Source organism: Pseudorca crassidens, chromosome 6 (genome assembly GCF_039906515.1).
Source record: "Pseudorca crassidens isolate mPseCra1 chromosome 6, mPseCra1.hap1, whole genome shotgun sequence".
Taxonomy (NCBI): domain Eukaryota; kingdom Metazoa; phylum Chordata; class Mammalia; order Artiodactyla; family Delphinidae; genus Pseudorca; species Pseudorca crassidens.
The window spans coordinates 6632992-6646159 of NC_090301.1; the positions used below are offsets into that span (position 1 = coordinate 6632992).

The 13168-nt window shown below is 43.9% G+C and overlaps 1 protein-coding gene across 1 annotated transcript; it reads right to left on the minus strand.

Moving 5' to 3' along the window:
* Positions 1 to 1569: 1569 nt before the first annotated feature.
* On the minus strand, positions 1570 to 12873 carry LOC137226078 (UDP-glucuronosyltransferase 1A1-like). Its single transcript, XM_067740163.1, has 5 exons — positions 11964 to 12873; positions 6146 to 6277; positions 5383 to 5470; positions 4875 to 5094; positions 1570 to 2542 (listed from the first exon to the last, which is right to left on the minus strand). Exons 1-5 carry the CDS (start codon positions 12825 to 12827, stop codon positions 2245 to 2247), a joined length of 1602 nt encoding a protein of 533 aa, XP_067596264.1. The 5' UTR covers positions 12828 to 12873; the 3' UTR covers positions 1570 to 2244.
* Between the last annotated feature and the right edge of the window lie 295 nt (positions 12874 to 13168).

Genomic DNA, 13168 nt, shown 5'->3' on the forward strand with positions numbered 1-13168 from the left:
GGGGTCCTTTTCTATTATTATTACATATATGGTGAGTGTAAGCCGTGGCCAAAAGTGAGGTGCCCCAAACACGTTATCTAGAGAGGATGCTAAGAGGATGCGATCCAGGAGAATGAAGTGGGTTCTGCTTGGTTTTCCAAATGAAAATAGTTTTTTTCTGAGTATGACAGTAATATAGGACTCACATACAATGCACTCATAAACTCAGCCACTCTTAGTGCTGTCACTCAACTGAGCTTCCCACATCTGCTTCTATGGGAACCAACCCGAAAAAAAGAAAACACGGTATTTGTAGAAACCTGTGAGCTTAAGTGCATGGAAGGGCCTGTAAGAAAGTGGAAAAAATGGAAATAGAGTATGTATACAGTGAACACATTTGGGGGCACCTTACCGGCTCACAAGGCTCCCGCTTCCCTGACCCACAGAGTCACAGTTACGGGGTCCTGGCGGCCGCGTTTTTCCATCTATAATCCCTCCCCCACCACTCCTGATTGGACAAGGAGTGGGCACGTGATCCAGCTGGGCCAATCAGGTTCTTTCTAACAGGAATTCGGAACTCTGCGCAAGAAAGAATGCCGTCAGTCCCCTGTGGGGTCTTGGGGATGACGGTTCCCGGGAATGAGGAGCAGGGAAGGCCGAGAGGAGAGGGAGCCCTAAAGCCGGCGCCCAGAGCATGCAGGGACGGGAGGGGGCCAGAGAGGCTCCACTCAGCTCAGCTCCTCTGGAGGCTTGGCCGTGAGCCTCTCACCCTTAGGAAGCACGTCTCCTTACAAAATGACCTCTTTTTTTGCTTAAGATATCCCAAGTTGGGTTCTCTTACTTGTAAACAAGAGGGTCTAAAAACTCGGAACATGGGGCTTCCCTGGTGGCGCAGTGGTTGAGAGTCCGCCTGCCAATGCAGGGGACGTGGGTTCGTGCCCCGGTTCGGGAAGATCCCACATGCCGCGGAGCGGCTGGGCCGGTGAGCCATGGCCGCTGGGCCTGCGCGTCTGGAGCCCGTTGCTCCGCAACGGGAGAGGCCACAGCAGTGAGAGGCCCGCGTACCACAAAAAAAAAAAAAAAGGAACCGAAACAGACAACCATTAATTCGTTGTAAGGCACTTTCCCATGGAAATAGTCATGAATATGTACAAAGACTTAGCTACTAGGATATTCGGTGAAGTCTTTTTTCTCAAAGAAAATAAAAGTGAATACACCAGGAAGTAGTGGTTAGATAAATCCTGGTATATTCATGCAATAGAATATTCCTTGGCCACTTAAAACACATTAAATATTATACAAAGACCTGGAGAGAACATTCACAATAGGGTGAAGTGAAGGAAGAATGTTAGAAAACACTAGATATATGTGGTATCTTTGCAATATTTTATAACTATATACATTTGCCAAAATGTTTACTAACTGTGGTTACTTGCAGGGAACATGGTTAACGGTGAATTTAATTTCCTTGTGTGTGTACACCTCTATAGTTTTCAAATTTTCTGTCAGAATCATGCATTACTTTTGTAGTTAGAACATGTAGTTTAACAATAAATAAATGCAACACCCATGAAGAGACCACCTAATAAATATAATTTATACGAATTTATTAATATGTTTTTAGTTATTACATCAGAGAAAATATACTCGCCAGTCTCTATAACTTAGGCTTTTGTCAAACTCAGATCCATTTGGCTCAAGCAATGACTATCTGCTCAGGCATATCACCCATCAATTTTATACATCATTCGTTCCCCCCAAAGTCAGAAATCTATACCATTCATTCATATCATATCAAGTACAAGGAATAAACGTTTCCTTACTTAAATGCACAAAGTGACATCTGGGAAGCATGAGCATAATTTAGAACCAGCCATTATTGGTGAAGGAATCTATCACAACCACCTACAGATGCCAGAAGATGAGGTTACAACTCATCCGGGGGTGAGGGGGAGCGGTGGTGGGGAGCGGCGGCCCCCAAACAAGCCCCATTTCTGAGTAGGTAAAGGGCTGCAGGTGGAAGGAGGGGCCTATCCAACCCTCTTTGCAAGTGATTTGAAAGATGACACGTGTAGTCCAGATTAGAGATACTGGAGGGAGCAGAAAAGATATTTAAATATCTCTACCTGTATGTGTGACTAATGTTTAGATCATTTTTATTTTTTCAGACACACTCTGGGGTGTTATTTTCTGGCAAAGTATTTCTCGAATAAGCACAACATGAATTTAACCTGTGACTCTTCTTGCAAGTTTCCAACCCAGTTCTCAGTGTGCCTTGGGTTTATGAGATTTCTTCACTCGCTCTTTTTTCCCGAAGCATTTCCGGAAGGCAAAGGCACAGCCCTTAAAGGTGACGAAGATGACCGTCAGTACGACCGCCAGGAGGAAGCCGATCACATCCAAAGAGTAGTACTGGTACCAGGTGAGGTCATGCGCCGCAGGGCGCAGGTGTGGCGCCCCCTTGTGCCTCATCACAAACTCCACCCAGAATACAGCCAGGTCTAGAGGCTCCATGGGGCGGTCCTTGTGAAGGCTAGAGAGGCGCATGATGTTTTCCTTATAGCTGAACACACAAAGACAGTTATGTGAATGTCTGGAACACCAACAGTAGGGAACCATCCTCTCTCTATGCTTGCTTCCAGTTAGGAACGCTACCAGATTTTCCAAACTTGGCAGTTTCTATTGTAACCAGAAAAGAAAACACACACTAAATATTCTTTATGAAAGAAAGAAAGAAAGGAGGGAGGGAGGAAGGAAGGAAAGAAAAAAAGAAAGAAAGAAAGAGAAAGAAGGAAAGAAAGAAAGGAAGGGAGCAAGGAAGAAAGAAAACTATAATTTTAAATTATTTGAAACTTGCTTCCTTCTTTTCTTTTTAGTGATATCTTTGTAGGCAGTTGATCATACGTTTTTGGTAACAAGATAAAGAAATAAAGGAAAAGGTCATCTCAGAAATTATTAATGATTTCTCATTCAGTGAGATTGTAAACGATCACTTCTAGCCAAAGTAAAAGCCATTTTTAAGTGCCATCTCCAAGACAGTGCTATGCTTTCAACTCAACTCTCAAAACATCAAACCTCCAAGTGCTAACTTTTGCATGAGGCAGTGTCTTTGCACCCCGTTAAAGAAAAATGGATTCCTGTTTATTTTGGACTGTGTTGATAGCTGAGTCAGAATATCCAAATCCAAAATGGGTTACGTACTTCAACGCTTAGTACGGATGCACTAAAAGAGGAAGGAGAAGGAGGACGACGAGAAGGACAAGAAGAAGGCAAAGGGAAAGAAAAGAGAGAAGAACTTGAAAAGTGAGGTGGTTATTCAGGAGCAGTTATGATCATTGATTTTCTTGACTATGTCCATCATTTTATTTGGATACATTATTATAATGTACTATTAATATTTGGCCATAAATTGTTAAACATCTTCCTTGTATATAAATCTTCTCTTATAAAATAGATTTTCTTGGACTTTCATTCATTCAGTCAATATTTATTGAGCACCTGATAAGGCCTGGTTGTATAATCTGATGCTGGAAATTTTTCCACTTTTTTTTATTTTATGTAGGTCCAGTCCCAGCTTAGAGTGTTGGGAACATGGAGATTCACAATCGGAGATGGCTCAGAAATGAAGAGATGAAGTTAGTTAGTAACTTAAGCTGACCGATCAGTGTTTTTTGGTTTTTTTTAATGATAATGTACCAGAGAATTTCTACCAAGTCATTTTTAGGTTACAAGTAGTTGTCCATACCACTGAATGAAAGGTCAAAATTACATCACTAATATGAGCCTCAAGAATGAGTTTCCAGCATCTGGAAAGAAATTGGGCTTTAATTGTGCTATGTGAGCAGCATCACCCGATGCCGACATGCTGGGCTGCAGGAGCCAGTCGGAATGATGGATAAGAACCACAGCAACTGCTCTGGGAAGGTTGTTACTGACACTGTGAGCACTTTACCCTGGGGTTATGCAGACAATTCTTTTTATTCACAGGCATCACACACATGCGAGCACCATCGTTTCTAGCACATTTTCCTTGTCCAGGCTCGGCGTCCCCCTGTGTAGTGTGTCCTCCCATCTGAACACACTCCAGTCTTTTCACATCTGTCCTCCTTCAAAGTGTCCCCCTGTGTAGTGTGTCCTCCCATCTGAACACACTCCAGTCTTTTCACATCTGTCCTCCTTCAAAATGAAGCATGTATGGGTGAAGGCTCCTGACACTGTCATAGATCCGTACACACATGCATGTGCACACGCACATACATGATTGATCACTGGATGAAGTCCACTGCTGGCAATCACTTCTTCTCATAAGGTTTTGATCAGCCTATCACTTGTAGCAATACAATAAAGTTCGTGCAGAGATAATTTGATCTGGTGGCTTTTTGCCTTTTGAATTGTTTCCATAGCCACATTTGAACAAACTTGACTTTGCTTTTATTATAAGCCTTTGTCATATCACATGACACACACAAACACACACACACACACACACACACACACACACATTAATAAACCCCACGGACAAAATTTCTCACAGGTTTCAGCGCTCGGAAAAGCTTTACCTTTAAGCACCTGGTTTGCTTTTATCTTACGGACACTATGTTTCTTGTAATGGAATACTTCTCTCTTTGCAGGAACTTATAGATCAGACATCTATTATATTGACATTGTTTTTTTTTTAATTGGAGTTTTAAGTATACCAGGGGAAATAATATTTAAGATCACTTCTGTGATAAATTCCCTAGGAATTAAAGCATCTTTTTCTAAAAGGAATAATAATAACCCCAAATCTTCTTGCTTATAAATTAGATCTTGATGTATTTGTTTTCACATTTGAAGATTTACTGTGAAGCGATGGCCAAAATATAAGTAGTATTCCTTGGTAGCTTCTCTCTTACCTTTTGTCACTGATGACAGTTTTCAGGGCATTTTCTAAATCTTTTGAACTCATTTCCAGGATGTCCAAGGTTACTCCGGCCCCTCGGGTCTCTATGCGCTTTGCATTGTCCATCTGATCACCAAACAAGGGCATCATCACCATCGGAACACCATTACATATTCCTTCATAAACACCGTGGGAGCCGGAATGTGTGATAAAGGCCCGAGTCTTTGGGTGACCTGAGAAGCAAAACAGGGAGAGATGCCAGCAGTCAAGCCACTGAGTTTCACAACCTGACATCGTCTAGGTTCTGAAAGCACTCTCAGGACCCAGTGCCATCCACACGTGGCCCTTGCAGAAACGTGCAGAAGAAAATGTGAGTTGAGATGTCCTACTGGGTAAAAAGCAACATGAGATACATTGGCCATAATATTTTCCAGCTAAACAATTCTTTAGAATAGCCCTGCCTGAGCCACTTTCTTAATTTAACCTTGGTTTGACCTACACATCAAATCCTCCCCACGTACCAAGCAGATCATTTTGGGGCAGCCACTTGACAAGTTTTGTATTCTTCGCAAGATTCGGCGGTGGAGTCCCAGTGTACCGCCACAGGACCTTGCAGAAGCAAAAAAAAAACAAAACAAAACAAATTTAGGAACATAATATGATTTTTAAAACAAAGCAAGACACCTGCTATAGTAGCTAGAAAGTGGAGTCTCTCTGAATGAATATAACCTTGGCAAGGGTGGGAGGTATAGTGACTAAGAAGGCTTCTGGGGATGGGTAACATTCTGTGTCTTGTTCCAGAGGCTTGATTCCACGGGTATGTTCACTTTGTGAACTTGTGAACATTCATCAAGCTGTACACTTACGATTTTTGCACTTCTCTGCACTTCAAGGGAAAGTTTACTTAACAAAATGAGTGGGCATAGAACTATTAAAGCAGAAATATAAGAAACAAATCCAGGGTTCTAAGCAAGAGCTTTTTGGAGTAATATTCTTATGCAATATGAAGAAACACTATCCTGCCCATTTTATTTTTAAAAATAAATTCTAATATACTTTTGAGTCACTTAGAGAGAAAGAGACCTCCTCGTGAAGTGGATCATGTTTTAACAGAGTAGTTGAGGGTGAAATTGCAAAAAAAGAACAGCTTTGGATTAATAATTGGGAAGTGGCAGGGAAACCCAAGCCTAAAGCCCAACTCATAGAATTAATTTAGGTACTGAAAGCCTGGGGTTAGAACTCTTGTGAAGACAGATTAAAAAAAATCACGTAGAATCTTCTTACTGTCTGAGGTATTTTGCCCAAAGCATCAGCAATTTCCGTAGCTTTCTGCTCCGGAATCTCTGAGACCATTGAGCCCAGAGAGAAGACCACAATTCCATGTTCTCCAGAAGCATTTACATAGGCTTCAAATTCCTAGGACCAGAAGAGAAATTTCCAGTTAAATTTTTTTCTCATATTCTTTGGCGACAGCATACATTCAGCTATGAATCAGGTATCTTCCTCTTAAGAATGTGATTAAAGGAGTGTGTGTGTGTGTGTGTGTGTGTGTGTGTGTGTGTGTGTGTGTGTGATAGAGACACAAAGCATCAGTGTGTGTTAGAGCATCCCTCCCTCCCTAACTGCCTTCCATCGCACAGGAGGAAGGCTTCCTGCTTACAGAGTTATCACTTGGTTTCTTCTTTGAGATACAGAATCCAGGTAATGTGCCGAGTTTCCAAAAGAAAAGTGATCGGAGGTAAGACCAGATCCACTTCCCCAGGGCTTCAGGCAGCTGGGAAAGTCTGGGACATAAGCAGGCCTTTAAGGGTGGGCAGGGCTGAAGCAGAGGGTTGAAGGCAACGGGGTGGAGGGAGGAGAGGGAAAGGGGCATCCTGGAGAGAGGAGAGAGCCTTTCAGCAGATTCTGGGGAAGGAAACATTGGAGGAGAGGAACACCGTCCAAAGAGGACTTCGGAAAGCTTTCTATGGACTAAAGCTCCCGTATTGCCTGTCTAAGAAAATCTACAGTAAAGACCTGTATTACTTTTCAAGGTTTCTAGAATATTCTTTTATACTGAAAGAATGAATGGAGTCAGAGCAGAAAGCTACAGACAGCATTAAGGATTAGACTCACGATTAAGGAAAAAGCCTCAAGTAGCAAAAACATCCTTTCACAGCTCTCGCCTCCCTGCAGCCTACAGCAGTTTCCCATACGGCAGCCAAACACACTGGGATGATTAAAGATCATATTCACGTCAACTCAGTGGTGAAATTCAACCAGTCAACCGTGCATTTTCCCGCCTTTCCTGGAGAAGAGTTTCTAAGAGTTTAAGTGAACTTGCCTGCGTTAGCAAGAAGAGTATCCGGAAGTTTATTTGAATCTTTCTTTGCTGGTTCCTTAATGTACTGTGAAAAGTAAACTAGGTGAGAAAAATACAAAACAGGGGACAGGAACTCTTGCCAAGCGTGTCCCAGCGATCTGAGCCCCTTCTGTGGAGTTCAGAGAAAGTCAAGGGCATGTGAATAAACCCTGACTACCAAAGCCACTGGTGGGAAGGAGAAGCAGGCAGAATCTTCACCCACCCGGCGTATGACCCTCACAGAGTGCTCACGTCCTGTCCCAGAAGCTGATTCCTTATATCACTACGTCCGTCATGGTCATCCAAGGACGGCTGCACAGGTAAGGCTGCTCCATTGTCTCAGGAGGCAGCCAACCAGGACCATCCGCAGGCATTACGGCCTTGGCTATTTAAGGACAAAGCTCAAATGAGGCAATGGGACTTTCTGAAGAAACTTCTGGGCCAGACGACACAGGGAATGAGGAATGAAGAACAGAGAGGGGGCCACATGCTCAGCCCTCTGCAGATTACACCAGCTTGTTGCCCTCTGCACGGGAGGCAGCATCATTCCCAAACGGGGGGGCTGAATTGATTCAAAGTCCTTCCCTTTGCCAACGGCGTCCTATTGCCATTAAGTCGACTTTTTTTTATCAAAGAATAATTTTTTTTCTCTTTGGCCGTGCCGGGCGGCCTGTGGGACCTTAGTCCCCCAACCAGGGATGGAACCCAGGCCCTGGGCAGTGAAAGCACAGAGTCCTAACCACTGGACCGCCAGGGAATTCCCAAGGAGTAATTTTGTTAATCAAGTGAGTTTGGGTGTATTTGAACTGTACACCGTGATTGATTTTCCAGTTAACAATGAATCTTACAACCACTAGAACATGAGCAATCCGTGGTTCCCTTGAATAAAGCAGGAAGACAGGATTTTAGAAAATGTCTGTGTGTATGGGGTGAGAATCAGAGATGGCAGGGATCCCAACTAGTAAATACAGATCCTAGTTTACGACCTGGCAAAGGCCCTTCCCTAAAGTAATAAGGAATAGACTTAGAGACGGATGTCAAACAAAAGCTCTGAAAGGATGCGACAAAACGATTCAATGAGAAGAACAGCAGCTTTAACCATTAGCGTTAGAACCTGGAGATGAGCGGTGGGTGTGTTTCAGGAAGAGAGGAAGGAAGGCCCTAGATTCAGCCCTCAACAATAATCTTAGCCCAGCCTGATCTGTTCCCAAACTTCAGAGCCAATGCCAGAGTGCTCCAGGCTTCAGGAAATACATGCACACACACCTGCATGCACACACACGCAGGGGCACACACATACGCAGTGGGAATCTGCTTAAAGGAGATAGAGCAAGGCATAAGTAGGGCAATTTTCCCCCAACTGTTGGTTATTAATGATCTAATTAACTCCTTGAGAGTCTCCAGACGGTTTTATACGTCTCCAAAGAGTGCCAAGGGCATTAGTGAGACTGCGTGATGTGGTTGGCTTTGCCCAGAACTGCGGGGCTTCCTGGGACTTTCAGTGTTAAAACCAGAACAGTCCTGGACAAACCAGGATGCTGGCTTCCCTGGATGTGAGCTAGGAGACTTCAGACGGGGCTCAGCACACGATTTTCAGAGACGGCTGCCAAGCTTGATCCCAAGCACGCCAGTAAAGCCACTGACCAGCCCTACTGCCAGCCCATCCCACTGTCTAGTCTGCCCCCACCAGCCTCAGGCCCTGTTCTAGGGCCCTGGCTCCTGGCAGCTGTGTCTTGGTCTTTCCCATTGGGCCCATCTGAAAGGTCAGGGAGTGGGTATCATCCTCCCCGCCGACCATGCTGAATTTCCTAAATTTCCTAGGACCTCCTCTCCTTCATGAAACCCACTCTCACTTTAACCTTGTCTAGAAAGGGCCAATGTCCCCTCCTTCCATACCCTTCCACAGCCACTCAGCCACCGTAGGATGTGATTAACACAGAAGGAACGTGCAGGGCCATAAACACCCAAAGTTAGGTAATATCACTTGGCTGGAGTTTAAATGCCATGAAAGTCCGTTTACAGAACACAGAAGGGCAAGCTGCAGAGCTTGTGTTATCACGGCCAGTGTCGATTCTGGGCCAGTACAGGATTCAGTAATGGTAAGGTCTACCCCCTACTTGGCAAAAGTTCCCCTAAACCTTGCCCCGATTTCACAGTCTCTGGAATGGGCAAAGAGCGAAGCCATGTGATGACTGAAATGAACCTCGACCCCCCACCTCTTATCCCATTCCAAAAAAATAAGGCTCCCCAAAGCGAAAAGACTTGCCTACTCCAAGGAAGCTTTTAATATAAAAATCCTGACTTTTGCTGCAAGTTTAGTATTTTCAGTTCCAGGCTTTTATTAGATTTTTCCTTCCCAAATGCCTTTTGTTTTGCAAGAAAGCCTCGTGAAACCTTTAGTATGTTGGAAACATGTCGCTTTATCATTATACATTCAGAGCCACTTACAAACATTGCAGGCTTCCCCGGTCGGCACTCTTTCTTTTCCTCGTCATCTTCAAGTATGTTCTCACCCATCTTCTGTTTGGCTATTTTCCTTACAATTAATGTGGATGTATGGATGTCATCTCTGTAACCCTACATGTCTGTAAAGGTGGTCTCTCACCCTGAGAGGGGAGTGACATCTTGGAATTCTTGAGTTTCATGCCTTTGCTCGCGACACTGTTCTATCATCTTTATTCTTTCAGACACCCCAAAGGTATGCCCAGCACCAGGCTGTGCTTTCTCTATGGACTCTCATTACCAAAGATTTTTATCTTTATTCTTGATAAGTTCTGGACCTTTACCAATAGCATTGGGAGTAGGTTGGTCCCCACTAGAGGGAGGGAAGCACAGAGTAACATTCTTTAATTAATAAAAAGGAAAAAAGATAACAGCAACGTGACAAACCAGCAAAAATCAAGAAAAGGGGAGATGACAAAGCAAAATAAAAATAAACTGGAAGAATTATAATCAAATCTATCAATTGTTAAGTACAAACAGGAAAAATTCAACTATTGAAGGAATCTGCCTGACTAGGTTAAGAATATCAGCTCCATGTTGTTTAAAGAGAAAGAAGAAGGTTGATGAAATGGAGTAGTAAAGAGGCACTAGAGAAGTGTAGACAAAAATAATGCAGGAATGGTGACATTAGTATCCAAAAAAGGGGAATTTCAAATTAAAAGCACTTAAAATAGGACAAGGAGAGCTACAATTTGGTACAACTTACAGAGACATTCTCACACCTAAGCTTATTTGCACCAAACGAGGCAGCAACCAATACATACTCAATACAATTCACCACTTAGACAAATTTACAGGGGAAAAAATATATCAATAAATGATATAAAAATATGATAGCAAGAAAGGCAGTTGATAAAGTTCTTCAGCCTCTCCCATTAAACATCCAAAATAAAGAAGGAAATCATTTAAATAAATAAAGACCGTTTGCCAAAAATCCATGGCAAACTTAACGCAAAGCAATGAAATGAAAATCTCACTTGGATATGCTGGCTAGCTTTCTTTCCTTTGACCTGAGATACGCCCGTTGGTTTGATGATATTTCACCCCGTCCTTTTCCTCTGTCTGAAAGAGAATCATTGATGGTTTTCTATACTCTTAGGTTTTCTCATCTTGCTTTCAGAAAATCAACGCCACCTCCTTCTTTCTTCACCAGACCACCCCATCAGACACAAATGTGTCCAACGGGCCATTTCTCAGAATCTTATTGCCATAGGACCTTTGAGGGATTATCAGATCTCTCTCCACATTACAGGGGCGGAAGACAAGAGTATGGAGACCCTGTCTTGCAGCAGTGAGGTGGAGGTATCCACCTGACACTTGATTTCTCCTGGTTTTCTTCCCGCTGCCCAGAGTTTCTCCTGGCTATGACAATTACATGATCATTTAAAATATGAACCACGTCAGGGGCACGCTGGAAATAAGATTCATCGCTCTCCAAGGGTGATGATAGCCCCTTAGTAGGAGCCAGACTCAGCACCTGGAAAGTGCCTGGGCTACCAGCAGATTCTCAACCAATACTTGAAAAATAAATGAATGCACGCCCACTGAAATGTCATCTTCTTGAAGAATCCTTCCCAAACCCCCTTTTGAAGGAGCCTCTCCTGCTATTCTCTATCTCCTCTGTTGAGACTTGGAAGAGGATGTGAATGCTACTTTTCTGCATGGTGTAGGGGAAAAAAATTAACATATAAGCATTTAAGAGAGATGCATGACCTTTCTGCCCATTGTCAGAACCTGGCTATCTGGTGATTTGCTTAGTAGAGGAAATGGAACTGCAGGATTCAGCCTATCAGAATATCTAGAAATGGACCTTTAATCAGGAACATAAAGGCAATTTTCCCTGCTGGGATCTATAGATATCAAAAAATGATTTCAGCAATCTTGACTCCCGTGAGCTTGACCCAGTCACAGGCAAAGGGCACGAAACACAATTTTTTCTCTGCAAGGAACCCTGAACCCAGCATGCTGTGTTTATGGCATTTAAACGGTGTTGCATCTAATTGATTGTTATCTGCTGGAGCACACAGAACAAAGTGGCCAAAATACACTTTCCTGAAGTATCTGATAAAAGAAATAAGCCAGAAGATGATGCCAAAGACAGCTATAAATTACAACTCAGACCTAGGAGACTGGTGAGATATCAACGAGAGAGGACATTTGAGACTATCTCAGCATGCTCATTCAGCATCTGTGGCGAGCTCATCTACCCAAAGCACTTGCTAGACTACAGGCATCTAAAGTTCCCACTCAAATACACACCTGAGATAGTGGCTTTTTGCTAGCGCAGTTGATCCCACCAATAAAAACTGTATTGGGCATGATGGGCCTTGGGTAATTATTTACAAAGTCACTTCTGAGAAGCCAGATAGATGCATAGCTCATAAGGTCCTGGAGAGTCACGTCTTTCTGAAGGACTTCCGAGGCAAGTGGTGCGTACGGGGAATAAACCACATTGCACAGAAAGCTCTCTGACAAGGCAATGAGTATGTTCTTCACCCGCTGCAGGAAGGTCATGCGATCTGAGTTAAAGGACAGAGGCCTGGGCACATAGGACGGTGGGTTGGGGCACTGGGTACCCTGAAAGTCCAGGCTGCACGGCAGTCCATTCAAGAAGAACACAGCAGGCACAGCCAGGTACTGGGCCACGATGGGGCCGCAGGGAAGGAAAGGGTCTGTCAGTACAGCATCAAAGCTGCCTTCTGCCAGGGAGGACATCAACTCCTTGTTGTGCAGTAAATGGGAGCAGGCGGAAAAGAGTAGAGCCGAGTCATCTTTGATTTTCTTGTATATTTTGACCATGCGCTGCAGAAAAGGGTCGTTCTCAAAAACACTACGCCCAAGGTTCATAAAAGCCACTTCCAAGTCCTCCCTTCGGAATGGCACGGGATACCTCTTCAAGGTGTAAAATGCCCCTTCTTTAACGTACATGGAGGCGTCGGGTGCGAGGACCACTATGTCATGTCCCTTGTGCTGCAGCTGCTGGACGATCCCGACCAAACTCAGCCAGCGGCTGCCGTCTATGGGGACCACCAACAGCTTCCCACCCTGCGTCAGGGCAGGGCCAAGCGCACACAGCAGCAGGCCCAGGATGAGTGGACGTGGACCCCGGGACCCTGCTGTCATGGTGCCCCTGCCGTTGCCACCAAGACTGTCACCTGCCGGAGGTCTGCCCTCTCCCACTTACACAGCGCAAGAACCAAACTGTACACCAAGTTAATGTTTGATTATGTCACATGACAATCGCTGTCAGTCAGCTAGTGGTACCTGGAAGTTTACTTTTAGAGATAAAGAGGGTACAACTTGACTAGGTCTCTTCATAGGCAACAACAGTTTAACTGGCTGGAATTCCTTAACAATCACTTGAATCACATTTTTTTTTATCTTTGTTGGAGTATAATTGCTTTACAATGTTGTATTAGTTTCTGCTGTACAACAAAGTGAATCAGCTATATGTATACATATAT

Coding starts and splice junctions, on each gene's coding strand:
- LOC137226078 (XM_067740163.1), bottom strand. CDS start 12,827: ATGACAGCAGGGTCCCGGGGTCCACGTCCACTCATCCTGGGCCTGCTG. Junction 6,278..11,963: donor GCAAAAAGCCACTATCTCAG/GTGTGTATTTGA, acceptor TTCTGGTCCTAG/GAATTTGAAGCCTATGTAAA. Junction 2,543..4,874: donor ACTGTCATCAGTGACAAAAG/GTAAGAGAGAAG, acceptor TTGTGTGTTCAG/CTATAAGGAAAACATCATGC.